The 21971-nt window shown below is 40.4% G+C and overlaps 3 protein-coding genes across 4 annotated transcripts in view; 1 reads left to right on the forward strand and 2 right to left on the reverse strand.

Annotated features, from left to right (window-relative positions):
* Positions 1–5842, forward strand: part of FUNDC2 (FUN14 domain containing 2) — a 31533-nt gene extending 25691 nt beyond the window's left edge. The window contains exons 4-5 of the mRNA XM_054471990.2: positions 2415–2546; positions 5328–5842. Coding sequence (XP_054327965.1) covers positions 2415–2546; positions 5328–5405 — 210 coding nt within the window. The 3' untranslated portion in view covers positions 5406–5842. The remainder of the gene's footprint in view (positions 1–2414; positions 2547–5327) is intronic.
* Positions 5843–12343: 6501 nt separating this feature from the next.
* On the reverse strand, positions 12344–21553 carry CMC4 (C-X9-C motif containing 4). The gene is made up of 3 exons (XM_054472001.2): positions 21482–21553; positions 14761–14828; positions 12344–12715 (listed from the first exon to the last, which is right to left on the reverse strand). Exons 2-3 carry the CDS (start codon positions 14816–14818, stop codon positions 12570–12572), a joined length of 204 nt encoding a protein of 67 aa, XP_054327976.1. The 5' UTR covers positions 14819–14828; positions 21482–21553; the 3' UTR covers positions 12344–12569.
* Positions 16050–21971, reverse strand: part of MTCP1 (mature T cell proliferation 1) — an 82064-nt gene continuing 76142 nt past the window's right edge. The window contains exons 2-5 of one of the 2 annotated variants that reach the window (XM_054471998.2): positions 16697–16848; positions 16410–16580; positions 16277–16328; positions 16050–16190 (exon numbers count right to left, since the gene is read on the reverse strand). In XM_054471998.2, the coding sequence (XP_054327973.1) occupies positions 16281–16328; positions 16410–16580; positions 16697–16801 (324 nt within the window). In that variant the 5' untranslated portion in view covers positions 16802–16848 and the 3' untranslated portion in view covers positions 16050–16190; positions 16277–16280. Of the gene's footprint in view, positions 16191–16276; positions 16329–16409; positions 16581–16696; positions 21484–21971 lie in introns of those variants that run through there. The other variant, XM_054471999.2, reaches the window with a different exon arrangement.

The raw sequence follows: 21971 nt of genomic DNA on the forward strand, positions 1-21971 counted from the left end.
CGTTAGACCTAAAACCATAAAAACCCTAGAAGAAAACCTAGGCATTACCATTCAGGACATAGGCGTGGGCAAGGACTTCATGTCTAAAACACTAAAAGCAATGGCAACAAAAGCCAAAATTGACAAATGGGATCTAATTAAACTAAAGAGCTTCTGCACAGCAAAAGAAACTACCATCAGAGTGAACAGGCAACCTACAAAATGGGAGAAAATTTTCACAACCTATTCATCTGACAAAGGGCTAATATCCAGAATCTACAATGAACTCAAACAAATTTACAAGAAAAAACCAAACAACCCCATCAAAAAGTGGGGAAAGGGTATGAACAGACATTTCTCAAAAGAAGACATTTATGCAGCCAAAAGACACATGAAAAAATGCTCATCATCACTGGCCATCAGAGAAATGCAAATCAAAACCACAATGAGATACCATCTCACACCAGTTAGAATGGCGATCATTAAAAAGTCAGGAAACAACAGGTGCTGGAGAGGATGTGGAGAAATAGGAACACTTTTACACTGTTGGTGGGACTGTAAACTAGTTCAACCATTGTGGAAGTCAGTGTGGCGATTCGTCAGGGATCTAGAACTAGAAATACCATTTGACCCAGCCATCCCATTACTGGGTATATACCGAAAGGACTATAAATCATGCTGCTATAAAGACACATGCACACGTATGTTTATAGCGGCACTATTCACAATAGCAAAGACTTGGAACCAACCCAAATGTCCAACAATGATAGACTGGATTAAGACAATGTGGCACATATACACCATGGAATACTATGCAGCCATAAAAAATGATGAGTTCATGTCCTTTGTAGGGACATGGATGAAATTGGAAATCATCATTCTCAGTAAACTATCGCAAGGACAAAAAACCAAACACCGCATGTTCTCACTCATAGACGGGAATTGAACAATGAGAACACATGGACACAGGAAGGGGAACATCACACTCTGGGGACTGTTGTGGGGTGGGGGGAGGGGTGAGGGATAGCATTAGGAGATATACCTAATGCTAAATGACGAGTTAATGGGTGCAGCACACCAGCATGGCACATGTATACATATGTAACTAACCTGCACATTGTGCACATGTACCCTAAAACTTAAAGTATAATAATAATAATAAAACAGAAAAAATACAAAAAAACAAATAGCTAGTCCATGTATTCTCTCAGTTTAATAGCAGGATTTTGTGGGATAAACAGGGTGGAGTAAATGAACCAGAGCCTCCTTTTAGATACAAATGTTGATACTCAACTATGTGGTTGCTGTAAGTAATTTGTTCTTTTTTAGTACTAAGTAATATTCTATTGTGTAAATATGATACAATTTGTTTATCCATTCATGTGTTGATAGACTTTTGTGTATTTCCAGTTATAGACTCATAAGTAAAGGTACTATGGCTTGATTACTTGTGAGGTTGAACTTTTTCCTTTTCGTGGACACTTTCCTCTGAATTGCCCTTACCCATTTTTAGTGAATTTTCTTTCTTACTGATCTCTATAAGAAGTTCACTTTTTTGAGTATCAATGTTTTGTTTATGATACACATCACAAGTATTTTCTCTAGCCTGTTTGGGTGACTGGTGGTGCCATTAGCTAAAATAGGGCCTAGAGGAAGAGCAACAATGCAGGAGGAGACTCTAGCAAGGTGAAGACTTTTAGTTTCAGATATTTTGAGATATCCAGGTAGATATGACTTGCCAAAAATTTGGTAGAGAGAAGTGATATTGATAGGGCATTGATTGGTTGGCTATAGTCATTCTCGTCATTCCTAGGATGATATTAATCCATCATCAAAAAACTACATGCTTGAATCAGATTTACACTGAGTTTTAGTGTTTGTGCCTGTTGTTTTTATCAAGGGAAATAGGTATATGCTGTAGGTGTCTTTGGATGTGGTTCTCTTAATACCCCTTTATAAGAAGTTGCTCATGAGAAATCTCTGTGGGGCCAGATGCTAGATTTCTTCCTGTTAAGCAACAATAATAACTGCCTGAATGCTTTGCTCTGTTCACGTTGTCAGGAAACTGACACTCATGGGCACATTGTCAGAGTCATTCTCTGGAAACATTTGTATTGGCTCTAAGGTCCATTTCTTCACCCTACATCTTGATCCCCCACCTTGATTTTCATCTTATGTAACTCTTTGTAAAAGGGTTGTAAGAGTATAAATAATTTAAAAGAATTGCCAGTAGTTATTTCTAGTGCCAGGCATATGGCTTTGCATATAGGGGGGATGCTGAGTGGATGTCATCATGATACAAAGAATCAAATGGCAGATGTCTCCAAAAATGGAAAGTCAGAGGGTTTCAAGAGTCTACTTCAGGATTTATCCTGACTAAAAGAAATAACAAATCTGTTTCTCATTTCTTGTTGTCATTATTGTTGATACTGTAGCTTGCAAATCATACTGGGTACATCAAAGTTGACTGGCAACGAGTGGAGAAGGACATGAAGAAAGCCAAAGAGCAGCTGAAGATCCGTAAGAGCAATCAGATACCTACTGAGGTCAGGAGCAAAGCTGAGGAGGTGAGACTTGCATTGTTCATGTGTAGTGTGTGAACAGTGCAGACAAAAACAGGGCTTAACCCTATTGCACCATATCTCAGTGATGGACAGGGCTTAAGCATTACAAAGAACTTAGAGTAATGAGAGAAAACTAACTTGGAATATCATCACTTCAGAACATTTTTAAAAGCTGGATAATTAAGTGTTTGGTGACCTTTGTCTGTGCACATTTGTGGAGTGATTATCCCTTTAACCAGTTCTTGTAGGAATGTGGGGCATCATAGTAGGTGGGAAGGATATATGGCCAGTATAATTATTTTGAGTCCCATTTTGTTGCTATACACGCGTATCTCTGAAACATTCATACTCTACTTGTTCTGCATATAACTAGTGGAAATGTCACAAGTATTCAACTCCACTGTATATCATCAAAATAGCCATAGATGATATGTTAAATAAGTGGATGTGGCTGTGTTGCAATAAAACTTTATTTAAAAACAGGTTCAGATTGGATTTGGCCCATGGGCTGTAGTTTGCTAACCCCTGATCTTGTTCATTAAAGCCAAGTTAGATTATAACCTGGCACTGCAGGGACAGGAGAAGTCCTTCCTTTTTAAAAGGATATTTTTTGCTGCTGCTTTATTACCTTTAGAAATATGTCAGATGTTGCAAATAAATAAGTACACTGAACTGGGGAGAAATAAACAAGGATCAGGGTGTCAAGAAGATAGCTGGTACTTTCTGTAGCCTGGAGTGATGAGAGATTCTCCCATTAGCTCACTCTAGCCTCACAGGGAAAACAGACAGATTGAGTGCAGGGGAGGAGAAATACCCTGTGTGCACCTCAGGCTTCTCATGTTGTGAGTGGCTCTTCGTGCTGGTGATTGGCAAGTGGCTGGTCAAAGCTGGTGCCTTTACCCGGAGTGGGAAGCTGGCAGAGGTGGGTATCTACAGGAGCCCAGAGCCCAGATGGTTTCTCTTTCTTTTCTTCCGTCTCTCCTCAAAGTTAGGAAAGTTACATTTTTTATTTCATGAAAACTTTATTATTCAAATGTTTATAAAAAATAATGCATGGCTGGGCACAGTGACTCACCACAGTGAGTAAAAAAAAATTTTGTAAGAGAGGTCTCACTCTGTCGCCCAGGCTGGAGTGCAGTGGCACAGTCATGGCTCACTGTTGCCTCAACCAAGCGATCCTCTGACCTCAGCCTTCTGAGTAGCTGGGTCTATAGGTGTGTACCACCATACCTGGTGAAGTTTTAAATTTTTTGGAGAGACAGGGTCTCCCTGTGTCGTCCTGGCTGGTCTCAAACTTCTGGGCTCAAGCAGTATTCCCACCTCGGCCTCCCAAAGTGCTGGCATTACAGGTGTGAGCCACGGCACCTTGCTGAAAACTTTTAAAATAATACTGGAAGTGTATATAATAAAAAGCATAAAGTTAATATTTGATTAGAAGCAACTGTTGACTCACACAGGGAGTTTGTTATAAAGTAACCAGATAATTTGGAATTGAGTTCATTGTCACAGGCCCTGGGGATGTAGTGGCTAGTTTTCCTACTCATAGAGCCGGTGGATTTGAGAAACAGGATGAAGATTTAGTTCAGTATTTAGCAACAAGATGACTTCAGTGAGAACAGTTTAGTGGAGTTGAAAGCCAAATTAGCAAGTTGAAGAAAGAGTAGTAAAAATAATAAACGAAACCAATTTTCTCAGGAAGTTGTATGATTTTTTTTCTTTACCCCAATGGCAGATGACAAAAGTGCTTCATTTAAGGAAATGTAGAGGTCCAGGAGAGTTGGAGGAGGAGTGGAAATGAGGCAGGAAGACATAGGCATAGTTGGAGTAAGGGCTTACTGGACGGTTAGAAGACAGTGGTCCTAGGAGGATGGGGTGGTAGTGTGAAAAATGTTAGGGGAATGTCAGGGTGTGAGTAGCTTAGGTGGTTTGGGGATGGAAGTCACTGTACTTGAGTTCAAGAAATGATCAGGCCAGGATGTTGGATGTCTTGTTCATATGAACACTTTCTAAGGTGGTGATCACACTTAGGAGAAAGAGGAAGTCTGAGCCACTTACCAAAATTGTCTCTGAAATTGGAAGGGTGGGGAGTGGTCAGGAGATTGGTAGAGCACAGACTAAGGAGCCATAAAGAGTGTCTGAATGTATGCACTGAGTCTCAGATGACCGGGAGCTATTCCAGGAGGGTAGAGGGGAGGTGGGAAGCTCTGGGAACTTAAGGAAATAAGAACATCACCTGTTAATCATCTTAGATGTGGTGAAGTGTGAGAATGAGAATTTATAGCATCTACCTGGGAGCAGGTTTCAGAGGGGAATGCATGGATGGAGAGATTTAGGGGAGAGACTTCAGGAAATGAGAAGCCTCTATTGGAGGGTAGATGCCAAAGAGGTTGGAAGGAGCAAAATTGGAAACAGAATTGCCTCTGTAACCAGTTTATTTAGTGCAGCTTTACTCTTTCCCCATAACTGTCCCCATGAACTCTCCTTCTTTGTCCTTGATTCAAAGAGCCATTGTCTCTACCTCCTGATGTGCATCCTCCTTCCCATCAGGCTCCCTCTAGTCTTATTCTCCCCACACCAGCCAGTAGTCATTTTCATATGTAAGTCTATTTAATTATTATTAAATAGACTATTAAGGTAAGTCCATTGCCCTTTGGGTAAAGTGCAAATTACGTAACCGATGAGGGGATTGACATTGTTAAGACTGGCATAGGTATAATAGAGATGATTCTTAATATTATTAACATCCTTAGCAAAACAACCCATTGTACTATCTTCTGTTTTCAGGTGGTGTCATTTGTGAAGAAGAATGTTCTAGTGACTGGGGGATTTTTCGGAGGCTTTCTGCTTGGCATGGCATCCTAAGGAAGATGACCTCATGTTCATTGTTCCTGGTTTTTTCCAGCCAGCAGCCTCTACACTCCATCATAGGACATCGAGTCCCTCCTCCTCTTCTCCCATGCCTTCCTCCCTGCCATGGCAAATCCAAGTGGCTTCTATAAGCATCTGCTGGTACAAGTTAATGTGGCACCATGAGCTTGATGGTGGCAGAAGAGACAATAGTCCTTAGCTCTCCTCCCAGTACACCCCCTACTTGGCCAGTCTGTAGGCCAACAAGAAGGTTCCTTTACCCCCATGCAAGACACTTACGAGAACACATTGCAAGATGGCTGACCGTGGAGGATGAGTGGATCCTGAAAGGTTGTCCCAAACTGTTGATTTGGAAAAGAAATAAGCACATAGATAACCTTATTGTGTGCTGCATGGAAAGGAACTGAATACATTTGCCTTTAAGCATGAAAGATTTTGGTATCTTGGTGTCTACTTTCTTTTTTAGTTGGTTTTACATTACAGAAAGAGCTATTTAAATGTGTTATAATTATGCCGACAAAATTGGCAGCATAATTACTATAATTGAAAAATCTGATACTGTCCAGGAATGTTTTCTGCCGTACAGGATAATGTATCTCATGGCTGTTTCCAAAGGGTTTATTTATTGTAAAACAAGTGATTTAGGTGGGAAAGGGAAGATTTTGGATTTTTATTTTGTAGAAAAGGTTTTAAGCTTTGAAATGTGAATGAAGTATTCTTATCAAAACATTAGGGGTGGCCATAACTCCTCTGTGCCACTTCTACTATTTTTTTTAATCTAGGTAGTATGAAATACAACATTTAAACCGGAATTTTAAAGAAGTAGCTTTCCAGGGATTCAGAATTAAGAAAGATAGTGATAGGACATGAGAAATAAATTTCCATCAAGTGTAATCTACCGTCTCATGATGACCACAACCCCGAGAATTATTCTTTAAAAGCTTACACACACACACACACACACACACACACGCACACACAGAATCTTAGCACATTTTGCTGTAGTGGCATGTTACCATGTCTACAGTCCGTACTAGAGTATCAGTCAGCTTTCAGAGGGCAAGACTTCTGTCTTCACCATTATACTCACAGGGCCTAGCACTTAATAGGTGCTGAGTATTTGTTGAATATATGAATAATGACTTTATAGAAAGAAAACTCACTATTAAAGGTTAGTTTTACTCAGAATTGTTAATCTTGGAGATGATCTCGTGAAATATGAGTGTGTTTCTAAGGCCATACATTTAAAAATGTTTGCATTTTAACCCGTCTTGAGAATGATGTATTGAATTTGAAAATCAAAACTACCAGTGGATGTGTGGAACTTTACAGAAAACACCTATTTGTGTTTTTCTCCTTACATTTAAGGAAACATAAGCCATTTTGCTTGCAATATGTATGAATCATCTCAAAACCATAATGGTATGAGCCTCTTTGCTGCATATTTTTCTATAAGAACTTATTTTTTTTTTCACTTTTTATTATGGACGCTTTCAGGAATATATACAAGTAGAGAATATAGTACAATAATCCCCCCATGTATCTATCACTCACTTATAACAATCATCAAATTATAGCTCTGCTGGTTTTTACCAATTATTGTGAAACAAATATCAAAATGTCATTTTATCATATTTCAGTATGTATCTCTAAAAGGTAAGAATTATTTCTAAATATCATAAATATAATACCTCATCATATCAAACATTAACAGTAATTACATAATATCCAAAATCTGATCAGTGTTCAAAATTTCGTCTCAAGTGTTTTACATTTAGTTTGTTTGAATCAAAATTCATGCAAGGTTCACATCGTATTTGCATGATTTGGATAAGTCTCTTAACCTTATAGATCCTCCTCTTTTTTTTTTGCTTGCTATATATTTATATCTATATATATATTGATATAGATATATGTAGTGACATTGAACCATCTGTTTCCTTGTTTCCTGCTTCCCCACACTCTGCCTCTCCTGACATCTGGGTCTCTGGGTTATGCCATATATGGTGATAGTGGCTGCAGCCACTTTACCTGTGTGACTTACCCACAGCAATGGGATGGTAACAGCAAAGCTAACCAAAGTGCTCTGTGCCCCTTTGGGTTACATGTGGGGAGACTGGCCACCCAATGCCTCTCCAGTGGGGTAGGGGTTGTCTTTTGGTGCATCTGTTTTTCCTGTGATTATTGGTGAGGGCAGCAAAGATTAGCAGGTGGTTCTAAACTACCTTGAGTAGGTTGTAATAAATAGTCTGGCCTCAAACTGTATTCTGATTGTCTGAATTAAGATCTGTAGGTAGGTCCCTCCTGAAGTTTTTTCCCAGCTGGCTGCCTCTAGGACTGTGAGGGTCATGGTTGAGGTCAGTATTGCAGGTTGGCCTCATCCTGCTAGTATGAGAACGGCTGTGAGTTCTGCCCACTGTGTGAGGCCACTGTGACCACTTGGGATTGTGCAGAACTGGCATGGAGGTTGAACACGCACAGCTGCACACCTTGTTTTCAGTTTAGCTGAATCATCAGTGAAGTAGGCTCAGGCATTTAGGGGTACCTGTGAATCAAGGCCCTATTGTGCCAGCAGTTTTGTTTCAGGTGGTGAAGTGGGAGTTAAGGTTTCCCCCAAAAGAACAGCTGCCACTCCTGCATGCAAAACCGAGATGATTCAAGGACCAGGCAGCTCCACCTTTCAGTGCACTACTTACGTTTGACTGGAGAGGCCTGCTTAGCTAGGCACGTATTTTCTCCAGTAGCAGAGTCCAATGACGCTCTGGACTTCCTAATTAGTGGTGGTGGGGCGGAAGTTTTTCCTTGGGAAGAGCGTTGTCGCTGTATATGGTCAGCAGAAACGACTTGGAATGTGTTCGGGGTTTCATCGCCCCCTTGTGGCAGCGACGTGGTAACACCGCACTCAAGGCTTCCAAGTTGTCAACCAATAGGATGGCATCTACGTAGTGAAGGCTTCCCTTCCCTTGCCCTGCAGCGTGCTGGACAGTGTTCCGGCTCAGGGACCCCTTCTGTCCCCTTCCTGGCTACTATGGGTCCGCCCTGCGTCCTCACCACTTTGAGCCACCCTTTGACCCAGCGTCTCTCCCGCAATGGGACCTGGTGGGATGGGGACTTGGAGCATGCTACAGGAGAGGTAGAACTTTTGAGTCTCTTCTTCCCAAGGTTCTCCCCAGAGTCCGAGAGCAGAGATGGATCCAGGGGCACTTTCTGGCCGCTGACTGCTCGGGCTAAACAGATGGAGTCCAATGTTTCAGTCTTCCCCAAGGATGTGTATCCTCATTGCTGACAGGGGAGCTGGGTGCGGGGAGAGATGTGGTGGTGGGGACCCTTGCCTGAGCAGCCCATTGTCATGAGTGTTATTGCCATTGTGATAATATGTTAGCATGACTCTCCTCCCAAATGGCCGCTTGTTTGCTGCAATCTCCCGCCACTCAGCCTCCAGACATTGATTAACAGGACAGTGGGGTTCTTGACTCCCCTACCACTGGGGTGACAGTCCTTGCTACTGGATCTGGGCAGTTACTGTCTCATGGATGCTGGCAGAAGACGATTCAAGTTGGCGGACTAGATTCTACAAGGAATGATCTCTTGCATAATTCTAGCCAACATGCTCTTGGGGTGGGTGCTTCTGGTTTTGGAAAGCAGAGTTACTGTGTAGTTAACTATTGTAAGAATAGTCTCTCCATCATTCTTTTGTTTCACAGTTGTCAGAAAGATGGACATAACTAATGGTTGGGCTCTTATTTGGAACCTCTACTTTTGTACAGTTTGGGAATCTCTGCTTGAAAAGATGGTATACTGATGGATTTGAAATTTCTGAGTATCATCAATGTTTCATGATCTCAATTTCTTCTCAGAGGGAAGCTCACAGCCAGTTTTGGACCCCAGAGAAAAATGTGGTGCCCTCTGCTCCCTCTACCAAGTTATCAGCTTCATTTCTTTGTCATGAAATCCAGTATGATTTCTCGGAAATCAGGCCCAGAACTAAAATACATTTTCTGCCCAATTCTCTAAGAGGTCACACTAACATCTGAGTAATTGGGCAGAAAACCTATTTTAGTTCTGAGCTTGATTTTTCTAGAAGTCATATGGTATAGCTTATATTTCTGATGCTTGCATTCTTTTTAAGGGATCATGAATCTTAATACTTTTTTTTAAAAAGAAAACAGTGTCGCACTTTTTCACATTTTTATAAAGCTTTAAAGTCAGTTTACTGACTTGTCAAAACTGTCTACCTTTTTAAATTTTAAAATGGTAAGAAATGACATTCCTGAGAGCAGTGGTTTTCATCCTTGCTTGCACTTGGGAATCACCTGTGAAATTTTAAAAACTACTAATGCCTGGCTCTCATCCTAGAGATTCTGATTTCACTGGTCTGGAGTGCTGTTCAGGCATCCTGAGGTTTTAAAGTGTCTTAGCTTTTTCTAATGAGCAGCAGAGACTGAGAACCACTGAAGTACACAGTTGGAAGCTGGTGCTGAAAAAATTAAGTTTTGCTGTTAACTCCTTAAGAGGGCTTTAAAGCCTTTTATATTAAGTGCCATACAACTTCAGATGCCTTCTGAATACTGAACACAAGTGTAATATTATAGTTCATTAAATGTCTTAGGAATCGTGTGGAGTGAATGCAAGGAAAGGAGTGACAAGGTATCACCCACAAATGACTTACCCATTACGAAGGGAAAACTACCTTTCTAGCTAAAAGGTCTGTCAGTCACTAACCAAGTGATTAAACTTAGCATCACTAACAGCCAACTTAACAGGGTTTTTTTTTTTGGTTTCTAAAATGGGAGATCATAGTTTTCACCTTCCTAGAGTTCTTTCCTTAAGACTGAGATTCAGTGTTCATGTAAATGTTAAGCCTTCTATGATGTCATAATAATACCTAAGAATAAGAAGAGTTAAATTAATGTCTTCAAATAGATTTGTTGACTTAAACTGACACAATCCTTTAAAAGGAGGAACTGATTTGAACCTTTCAAAACTGAAAGTAGTATACTGATACAGTTTGGATCCACTGAATGTCATGTTGAACTGTATTCTCTAATGGAGGTGGATCCTGGTGAGAGGTGATTGGATCATGGGGGCGGGTTTCTCATGGATGGTTTAGCACCATCCCCTCTTGGTACTTTACTCATGATAGTGAGTTCTCATGAGATCTGGTAATTTAAAAGTGTGTGGCACTTCACCCCTCACTCTCTCTTGCTCCTGCTTTGGCCATGTGGAGTGCTCACTCCCCTTTTGCCTTCTGCCATGGCTGTAAGTTTCCTGAAGCGTCCCCAGAAGCCCATCAGATACTAGTGCCATGCTTCCTGTACAGCCCATGGAACTGTGAGCCAACTAAACCTCTTTTATTTATAAATTACCCAGTCTCAGGCACTTTTTATAGCAATGCAACAATGGACTAATACATATACTTTAGCATAAAAACATTTAAAAGAGTCTGAAACTGGAGTAGTTAACTCAGTAAAAATAACTTGGCAATAAAACACAGAAAAACAATCTATTTGATCATGTAGTGATTCCTAATGTAAATCCTAGTACAACTGTCAACTGATAATTTTAAATGTAATTTAGATTTGTAGATGGTATAACATTAAAGTTGTATAATGTTTTATTGTTTTATTATTAACACAAGACTTCATTTAAATTTCATGGGGATTTAGCTCTGTCACTCTGGTTTGTGGACCAAACGTCTCTAAGGCAGCATTTCTTTAAGTCTCTCTGGAGAGCATTCACACACAGAGATGCTGTCGGCAAAACAGGTTCACTTAGGTTTTTTGAAAGCTCTGAAGTCTGACAGGAAATTAACTTGTGTACTTGTATGCAACCTAGCATTCCCCAAACTTACCTGACCAGAGAGGCCTTTTTTTTTTTTTTCCTTCCGGTTACAGCAATTCCTAGAAACACTTTGAGTAATGCTGCTTTAAAGAAAACAGTTGGTCTCAAATAATCATGGTATTTTAACATCAGGGACCTAGCAGAAATTGTTCCTGCTTTTAGTCATCTTTTTTTTTTTTTTAGAGGACGGGCTTTGGTGGTTCAAGCAACCATTTGAGGAAAGCAAATGGCCTGTTGCATGCTGCCTCCTCCTACTTCCTAAAGTGACTGACAACTGTCAACAGGCTTCATTCAGCAGCTTTGTATTAATGTTGTCTGGATCCTCTGTAACAGATTTTTATTATCAGGATATAAAGAATAGATAAACCAACTAAGTTTGAATTATCTTGCTGCCTACCTGACTTCCAATGAAAATTTTTTCTTCAGTTCCTTCATGATAAATTAAGGATCATTAAGCATTACAAGAATCATTTCTATGCCTTTCCTACCTGGTTAGTCGCTGCGGTGGGGATGCAAAAGCAGAAAGAAATGCTCTTACTGGCATCTGGAAAGACACTTTTTGCTCTGCATTTTTGGAAGTACAAAAGGTAATGAGTTAGTTTAAAGGAAACTTTGAATTAGTTTAGCATGTAATCTATAAAAGGTATCAAAATTGGCTCACGCCTGTAATCCCAGCACTTTGGGAGGCCGAGGTGGGCAGATCACGAGGTCAGGAGTTCAAGACCAGCCTGACCAACATGGTGAAACCCTGTCTACTAAAAACACAAAAATTAGCCAGGCGTGGTGGTGCATGCCTATAATCCCAGCTACTCGGGAGGCTGAGGCAGGAGAATTGTGTGAACCCGGCAGGCAGAGATTGCGGTGGGCCGAGATCGCACCATTGCACTGTAGCCTGGGTGACAGAGTGAGACTCCATTTCAAAAAAAAAAAAAAAAAGCCGTCAAAATTGTGATGCTGGAAGTGAGTCCTTTCACCTAACATACCTCATATGACTTAAATTTGATGAATGGCACTAGTGGCTTGAACTTCAAGAGAATTCATTAATACTCTATATCTAATAGTCTTAAAATACATTTAGTACAAAACCCAAATTTTTCTCTTAAACAGGTTTATTTTAGCAGCTCAGTATATTACATTCTACATATTTGTCTTTTAATGTGTTTATATTTCTGCCTGTTCTGCATAGATGGCATATTCATTAACTTTTCTAGCTGACTTTTTCATTTGCTATTTGCTGCTACCTGGCCTGAAGAAAGTCAGGAGGATAAAAAAAATTCATTTGGTGGAAACATGGAGCAGCACTTCAGCAGAACTTAACTATGATGCAGACTTCAGTGTTAGGTTTTCTTCCTCTTCTTTTTCAAATCCTGAACAGACGACAGATCTTCCCTTGGGATACTGAGCACAACACTTACGCAGTTCTTGGATGACAGCCTGACACTTTGATTCCATGTAGCTGTTGGCTGAAAAACATACAGGCAGATTCTAGTCATGATCTCATAGGACTAAGGTACAGGGAGGTTTAGATCAGTGCTTCCCACCCCTTTTCACTTTCAGTACCTATGGAACTGGAAGAAAGAAGATATACCAAAGTCCACTGAATTCTTTCTAATTTAGAGACCTGTCGACAGGTTCGTTAGGAAGAAAAGTACGATTTACAAAGTGGTCGAAAGCTATTTTAATATATAATTTCCTTTAAGGTTAATAGCATGTATGCACCTTTTTCTAGGACATTGGTTTTTAACATCATTTTTATTACTGGTCACTAATTTGATGATTTAGGAAAATGCACATACACCACACATTATTTTGCATACAGTTTAAGCTGATTGTTGGACCTCCCCTACTAAGGCTGTGCATCAGGAATTGGCAAACTGCAGCCTTAGGGTCAAATTCAGCCGGTTTTTACAGCTGGGAGCTAAGAATGGATTTTAGATTTTTAAAGGGTTGTAAACACACAACACATATACAATATATACAACAAAGCCTTTGGCCTCCAAAGCCTAAAATATTACTTGTTTGGCCTTTTTCATAAAACATTTGCAGATCCCTACTATACATAAACACTAAGTTAAGGAGGACCTGACCTAAAGGCTCTAGGTCAGCTGCTGTTAATGAGTCCCCCAGTACTAAAATGGGGTACATGGTAGTTAGCTCAGGATAGGAAAGACAATTCTGATTAGAAAGGCAGTATAGCAAGGTGGGTAACAGTCCAGATTTTGGAGCTAGACCAAGGGCGGGGTTCGGTGGGGTGTTCAAATTCCCACCATACCTCTTACTAGCTATGTGACCCTAGTCAAATTACATAACTTCTGTGTCTGTTTTCCCCTTTATGAAATGGGGGTCATAGTAGCATCTACCTCATGGATGAAAGGCTTAATATGTATAAAGTCCTTATAATGGTGCTTGTCATCTTTTAGTCTTTCCAGTTCTCAATCCTTCCACACTGTGCCAAGGGGGTGTCACCAGCTCTTTTTAACTTATTTTTTCCCTTAGCCATGGGTTATTTCAAACAAGGTAAGGATTTATTTGGGAGAAGGAATTAAATGCAAAAAACTTTTTCCTTTTCCTTAAAGTTGGAGGGAAGAAGTTTGACTAAAATGGCATTATTATACATCCAGATTTTAATCTAAAAGATTTTATAAAATATTGCTAACATCAAAAAATGAAAAGTCCAAGAATGAAAGCTAAAAGTCCAAGGAAATACACAAACAAAGGATTTCTTTGGTGGTGAATCTTTGGGGGAATTCTGAACATTTTTCCTTCATACCTTTCTATATTTTCATGACCATGCATCTCCATCTATTACTTTACTAGTGGGGAAAACTTATTAAAATTTTTTCAAATTCAGATAGCCTTATAGTTTTTTCTATTTGCTCTTCTGGCAACAGTCATTCACTGATTAGAAAACTAAAATCCTCTAACATTTGGTCAAACTTAGCAGCTGGACAAATGGACAAATCACCTCAAATATGCTTTAGTCGAGATTCACTTCTGCCTTTAAGAGTTAGTTGATGACTTTGGCAGCCTGCATTCCAATTGTTATTCCAACCCCACCTCTTCCAGATTGCTTTTAAAAAGTGAATTGTCAGCTGCAGTGAAGTATAACCAACCAATTTAAAACTAGCCTTTTAGTAAAAAACAACAACAACAACAAAAAAATCCCTTTTCCTTAGCTAATTTTCAACTCTGGCTGTGCATTAAAATCACCTGGTTAGTTTTCTAGACTGATTCCCAGCCAGACCCTAGCCCTAGGAAGTCTGAATTGTTCTAGGTAAGTTTTTAAAGATCTCCAGGTGATGCTAATCACCTGGAGTGACAACCCCTAGCTTTGATCACATTACTTTTTATTTTCTGCATCTTTGATGATACAATGAAGAGAATCTTCAGGATAATTACATATATGTTACATTCTTAAAAAACAGTTAATACAGATAAAAGAATAATTGGTCTCTTATAGTTAGTTCACAGTGGAAAAATATTTTTAAAGCATTTTACAATATACTACCTTGTAAACATTTCTGTATCTCACAGGCTTGCTTCTGGCACGGATCCTTCTGCGGCATATCCAGAAAACTAAAACAAGAAAAATGATTTTTATTTTCCTTTTTTCCATAAAGACTTTAAAGCCCCTCTACGTGGAATTTTCTTCTGAGACAAGCAGTATGCCCTTACAATTGCTGGAAAATAATTAGACTAAAAATACTCTTCCCAAACATAGGATGAATCAACTGTATTTTTATAATATCCATTTCATTAGGCTTGGAAGATATAAATAGCTTTACATGGAAAAAAAACCTTGAATTCAATAAACTCTTTTTGAATACTGTAAACCAACGTTAGGCTAGAGGAGCCGACGGCGCAGCCTGGCTCTATCATTCGCAGAAGAAACCCTTGATAAATGATTAAACTCCTTGAGCTTTTTTTATTACTCATATATAAAATGGGAATCATACCTACCTCAAAGCATTGACAGGAGGATTAAATGTGATAAAGTATATAAAGTACATACAATAGTGCCTGGAAAGGACTCAATACATGGTAGCTATTATTCCCAAGACTTTCTTTTTTAAAGTAAAACCTCACTTTTAATGTATATAAACTGTTATAACTACTTTAACTCAGGAAATTCTTTACAAGTAGTAAATGTTTTCCTAGGAATCAGCAATATTTGGTGTTATTACTTCCTGAGAAAGGTGCCAGTTAAGCAGCTAAAATGGTTTTTCTTGAAGTTCTTATAGAAACCAGCTTATTTAAAATATCTGTAATCAGAGAATGAATTCAAGAGCCCACAATTTTGATCAGCAACTTCCAGTAATTTGAAGACACGATTTCAGATAGAAAAAAGGCCCACAAGCCTTTGTAGCTAATTTCATCAATGCATATCTCTTTTCAGAGCCCTCTAAATACTCAGTAGATCCAAATTAGGTCAGTACTGGGATGGGAAACACTGGAGCAAAACCTAGGATATTTACAGGATGGGAGAAGGAAAGGCAGGTGAATTGCTGCAGGGCAAATAAGCGACAAATAGATGTTGATGCTGCTAGGAGCTGCTCTCTTCTCTCTAAATCAGTACCAAGTCCTTGGTGATCAGGGCATCTGTTCTGTAGAAGGTGCTGACTTTTGTGGGATTCATCAGATCCCAGGTCCAGCCGATGATGTCCATTAAGGGTTCTATGGCAATTTCCAAAGGAGTCAATTTCAAGTTACGGATCCTGACTAAGTGCTTTTGTTGACTTGCTTTCTGCCTATGTAACCTCTCTCTGCAGTTTCACTTGCAGTATTCTTCATGACCCTTGCTAAACTTCTGTTTCTTGAGCAGTTTTTCAACCCACTCCCTCCCCCCAGGCCCAAGGGTGGGTGCACTGCAGTAGTGGATGAAGTGATTGCCAAATACTGAACAGAACAAAGGAGCATATCTTCGTAGAATCCCAGCACCTGGAAAAAAAAATCATTAAAATCACCACAACTGAATAGAGCCAAAACAAAGAGGGGGAGGACAGAGGAGAAATAGAAATACATACCAGGTTAGTCATCAGGCAAAAGCTTAAGCAACAGCTCCTGTACTCCCCTGACCTGTCAGAAAAAGAAAAGTTTATGGAGTACTCTGTTACGAGAGTCCCAATACAATGGAAAATAATTAAGCAACATGTGTACCATTAAATGATGCTGTATCTGCCACAAGCGAGAGTTGTTATCCATGTAGCGCTCCTCCGGGTAGAGTTGCCACATGAGAGGTAGCTGGGAGGTAAGAAGGTGACTTGGCCTAGCTGCGTCACCTAAGGGAACCTGAATTTGCTGGACTCGTGCCCTTAGGAAACTCGTCTCCTAATGGAAAGGAATGATCAAAAATAAAACCAAAGACTTCAGAATATTGAGACTGGAATAGAAACCAAGTTACTTGAAAGCAAAATCAAAGAAATAAGCAAAATGTAAACAGTTACCTCTTCCACGACGGCCACCCACGTGCGCTGGTATTCGTCGCGGTAGATACCCTCTTGGTGAACCCAGAGGTGATCGGGTGGAGCCCCCACATCCTCTCCTGCCATTCTGGGCTTTGGGTTCCAATTCTAGCCCTGCTTTTCTCCACCTAAGCCTGCAGCACCCGCGCACAGGACACAGGTGTGACTTTTTGGGTTTGAATGAACTCACCAGTAAGCAAGGTGATCTGGTACTAGCAACCACTAACCAGAACCAAACCTCATATGTCTATTTGCACAACCTAAATAGAACCAAGGACATCTGAAGCTTTCTGCAAGACAACTAAAGTGACACTCAGGCAGAGCCTCAGGTAGTGCTGCTGACTGCAAAGCGCTCAAGAATTTGGCTAGGTGAGGAGTTCTGTGGAAATGTAGGACTAGCACTACAGGAAGCTGGGCAGTGGTCTCACACATACTGCATTCACAGGCAGTGTCTGGCAAAATGTAGTTAGCAATAGAATATGCAAAGAGCGTGCCTAAGGACACACTTATTTTGGCAGGAAGGCAGTATAACAGACACATGCATGTCATATTCCCCAGGTAAAAGCCACTTCCAAGCAGTTTCCATTTTAAAAGGTAAGATTCTGAAGGACATATATGCATGTCTTTCAGAGTTGAAATTGAAAGTTTGTTTTAAGGGCAAATGTTCTATTTATCAGTTTACTAAGAAAGTTCACAAATAGCGGATGGGCATTTCCAGAAGGGGATTTTCTTGTTAGGAAAAGTAAGCTAGCTTCATGGAATTTCTGAGCTGCAAGAGACTTTGGGGATCATGCTGATTTGGAGCTGAGTGAGTGCAAATGAAAGTTATCCATCTAGGTCCTTGTTTTATTTTAATAATTCTGCAGGATGTTACAGGAGCCCATTTTTCCATAGAGGACTAGGTTTAAATTTTGACTTCCTAAGCCAGAAGACCAGAAGCACATTTGAGAGGTGAAAGGAAGCATACCTCCCAAAGCATTTGAGTGGTAGGGCAAACTCTATAACGATCCTCTGCCCAAGCCCCAGATCTCATTTCAGGACCTCACAATAACTTGATGTGCATTTTGCATGAGTGAATCTTCTAGACCTTACTCAGAGCATCATAGCGCAGTTGTACTGTATTTCTACCTTTGGCCAGAGTATAGATACAGCACTGGGGGAGCTGCCCCGCAAAACAAAGACCTCCTATTCTCATTAGGTGGGAAAAGAAATGCAGCGTGGGAGGGTGGTTGTTAAGAGTCCTCAAAGTGAGACTGTCGAGAGCAACCAGATGCTTCACCCATTATACCCTGAGTGCATCTGACTCTGAGCCTGGTGTAAGCTCCTGTCTTAGTTTTCATACATATGTGCTCTCTCATTTCAAACTCGTCTAAACTTTCTCCTTAACCAAATCCTGATATCTCTCAATGGCAACACCACCATTCCTGATCCTGCAGACTCAAAAATTATGAGTTATCTTGGATTTCTTCCTCTTATTCAGCTGCTACATTCTATATGTCACCAATTCCAGCAGGCACTACAACTACCACTGCAGTTGAGACCAACTTTCCCCAAATACCAGGCTCATTTCTAGCTCCATACCCTTGCTCTTGCTTTCCACTTGCCTAAAATGCCTCCCTGGGCCTCTCTGCCTATCTTAGTGCTATTATAGCAGAGTCCAGGTGCCTGTCTCCTCTATGAAAACTTTAGAAAATTCTTGTCTCTTTTGACTACTGTAGCATTTATATTTAAACAAAATCACCTTACACATTTGCTTTGCTTATTTCACAAGTCCTGTCTTCCCTAAAGCACAGTATTGTATTCTGCTCAATAGCAGGAATGATACAGTTCTGGGCACCCCAAGTCTCAGGTACTGGTCAAGCAATGTTTCTGTGAACAGGTGTATATGTATGGTGGGTAGGGAAGGGAAACAAAGGAACGCCACAGTGGTTGTCATGATTGGCTATGTATACGTGGGTAGAGATTGATTCTCTAGGCATAAGCCTCTGGCTATATATAATTTTTTTTCCAAAGCCCCCCTTTTTTTCCCATTTGCAGATACAGTTGTTTTGCCTCTCCTCCTTCCCAGAGCTTTGGAAAAGAGAAATACAAATAAAAACCTGGTAAATACTAATGTCAAAATAAAATATATTAAATTCGGATTTCAAGCACAAAAGACTTAAGTGTGGCCAATAACTGTTTTAAAAAAGTGGAAACCATGTGTTAAGGGTTTCAGGACCATCTCAACTTCATAGATAAGTCCTAGCAACAACCAACATGTTGACATTTAAATTTGTTTTGAATGGAAAACAAAATTGCATTGGTTATACTGACGTTAAAAGGAAATAATGCCAGTGGAATAGAGGGCAAAGAGTTTGGAGATGATGGTCTGAGTTACTGAGTCACTACAAAGAGGGCTATGAGTCACTACAAAATATTCTCAGAAGAAAGGCAGTGTGATGTGCTGCTGTGACCCAAAGGTCAACATGCTGGGCATCAGCGGGATGAGCCTGGGAACCACCTCTCAGCACAGTATCCTGGAATTGTGTGTGCTAGCATTCAGAGGGCATGCAGGCCCAGAGAAAGACAACTGCAGTGATCAAGGGACAGAGAAGTCACCATATGAGCATGAACAAAGTCCTCAGCAGAGAAATGCAAAGGCTGAGGGAGAGGGATTCAGATCAAAGCCTATAATATCACAGGTTTTATGAGTGGAAAAATGTGATTCTTAGAAAACTTGCTCCCAACATTTTCCTTGGTCAAATAAGTTTGGGAATCTTGGAGAGTCATAAAGCACATTAGTGTAGTAACTGTTCTGGCAAGTTATGCAGTAAAGAAACTTTATGTTAACATTTCCCAAATTTATTTGACTAGAGAACATTTTATTTGCACATGATACTTGTTTACAAAATTCAGGACTTCTCGAACTAAGACGAATCTTTTAAAACCTCAACATAGACTTAGGTACAAGGTGCAATACAATACATGGAATATAAACTTGTGCAACTCAACTCAAGGAATACTGCCAGCTGCAAATACAAATGAATTCCAAAAATGTTTAGATAACTGCATAACTTTATCATCCACTAGAAGAGATTGTCCCCATGAGGGTCACCTTGATTTCGGGGCCAGAGAGCACACTGGCCAAGACAGACAATTTCTTAGTAAGGCATTTTGTAAATTAGGTTTTAAATGGATGACATATAAGATAGAAGGGCTTCCTTAGGTAGTAATCTAAGTAAAACTATCATTTTTCCTTTACAGAATAAATTCTTTTGTGTCTTTTTAAAAAAAAGTATAGTTTGCTTTAATTGCCAGGTTGATGAACAGTTTTTAAACATTGATCAGTTGAATACACTTATTTTATTAGAAGTCAATTAATAAACTCGTCCAATTACAATGAGTGAAATTACCAAGAACACAGGCCCAGGCCTGTGTATGAGTCCTGAGTCTGTCACTTACTAGCTTTGTAACCTTGGACAAGTTAACGTCTCTCCACCTCAGTTTCCTGAGGTGTAAAATGAGAATTAAAGAACATATTAATCATGATAGTCTTTATTTAGCATTTCCTATATGTTTACATATATTGACTCATTTAATTTTCACAATCTTCACAGGGCGCTATGAGGTGGGCAGAATTATTATCATCCCCACTTAAACGTGAGGAAAAGTAAGGCACAGAGAAGTTAGGTAACTTGCTCAAGGTCACACAGTGGGGAAGTTGTTGAGCTTGACTCCAAATGGGGCAGTTTACATGTACCAGGCATATAAATGCTTAGTATCTAGCATATAATAAGCTTGCCATAAATGTTAATAATTTTGTTCTACTCCAATTAAATGCCTGGAGCTGTAAAAGGCAGCCATGAACATTAGAAAAGTTAGTGAACCTCATTCTGGAATATGAGATTGACTACCGCCGATAACAAAAGGTATTTTTCTTCTTGAAAGTGCCTAAAGGCACTATATCCCATCACCAAATGTTAATATCATAATAATAAGAACAACCGTTCCTGCTCCATCAGGACGGGGCATACTAGCCACAAACAGTAACTGAAAATAACATATGATATAAAATTGAAACAAGAGAAAATTTAGACAGGTCCAATGTAACTGCACACGAAAATTTTCCAACCTTCATCATGATCAAATTAATTATAGAAAGATGTGCCATGTGATCCTTACAGATCGTTAGGTAAAAACGGAGGCTGCTGGCGTGCACATTACAGATCGTTGCACTGGATGGGGACCCTATGTGTGGGGACACTTGGGTTGGAACTGACTTGGGAGAAAAGAGCAAAGCATCAACACTTCAAGTAGCACCTTGGGAATGTTCCCTTTCCAGTACTGCCATACCTGCCTGGCTTAAAAACTACACAAAGTAGAAAACCAAATCAAAGACACGAACACGGACGGGCTGTGGAGGCGGCACGGCATATATTGTGCTTTGATTTAGAATCGCTTTCAAAATCCACGTGTGATTCCTAGACTTGTGAGTTGGAAGATCTGTACTTTTATCCTTGGCACGTTTGACATACCTCGAAATAAAAATTACTTTTACATATATTTTTACTGTCTGATATCGAGACAAGGAGACCCGAGGAAACTTGCATTCTGGATACCTAATGTGATACATCCGAACTTGAATAAAAACTGAAGTTCTCCATTTCCCCTTCCCTGTATCCAACAAATAGCTACCTAAAAGCCTTTGTAGAAAGTAGCAGCAGCCAAGCTTAAGAGTGATACTTTTTCAGATACAGTATAACACTGTTTCTGCAAAAGGTTACTCACATGAATATAATGTTTCTTGGGCTAATTAATCCGCCTTGAGAACAGCTAGGCTAAAACTTCCAGGTCTCCCACCCTGGGCCACTCAAGCCAGGATCGCGACGTGAGCCCGGGGTGAGCCGAGGGGCATCCCGGGCCGAGGTCACTCGAACCGAAGTTATGAGGCGCGGGCCGGCAACCGGAAGTGGTCCAGGGAGAGTTGTACGAGATTCGGGGGCTGTGACTTGGAAATAAAACAAAATAAAATAAAACCTTAACTGTTTTGGGACTGACTTTCAAAAGAGCGTCCCCCTGGCTCAAGAGGCCGGCGTTCGCGGAGATGTCGTCTTAAAGGGCTGTCCCCCAAGCGTGTAGGCCGCGCACCGGTCTCCTTAGCGGGCGGGCAAAATGGGCGCCGGTACTCGGGAGGCGCCTGCCCAGGCGCCCGGGCGCCGCTCACAGAGTACGTCCGCCTGCGGCCCCAGAGCGCCGCCTCCCTGCCGCCCCCGCCGCC

The sequence above is a fragment of the Pongo pygmaeus genome, chromosome X (genome assembly GCF_028885625.2).
Source record: "Pongo pygmaeus isolate AG05252 chromosome X, NHGRI_mPonPyg2-v2.0_pri, whole genome shotgun sequence".
Classification (NCBI taxonomy): Eukaryota; Metazoa; Chordata; class Mammalia; order Primates; family Hominidae; genus Pongo; species Pongo pygmaeus.

Bases quoted from the DNA above. Each gene is read 5' to 3' on its own strand.
- CMC4 (XM_054472001.2), bottom strand. From the start codon at position 14,818: ATGCCGCAGAAGGATCCGTGCCAGAAGCAAGCCTGTGAGATACAGAAA. The intron at 12,716-14,760 runs GTAGTATATTGT...TATGTTTTTCAG, and splicing joins GATACAGAAATGTTTACAAG to CCAACAGCTACATGGAATCA.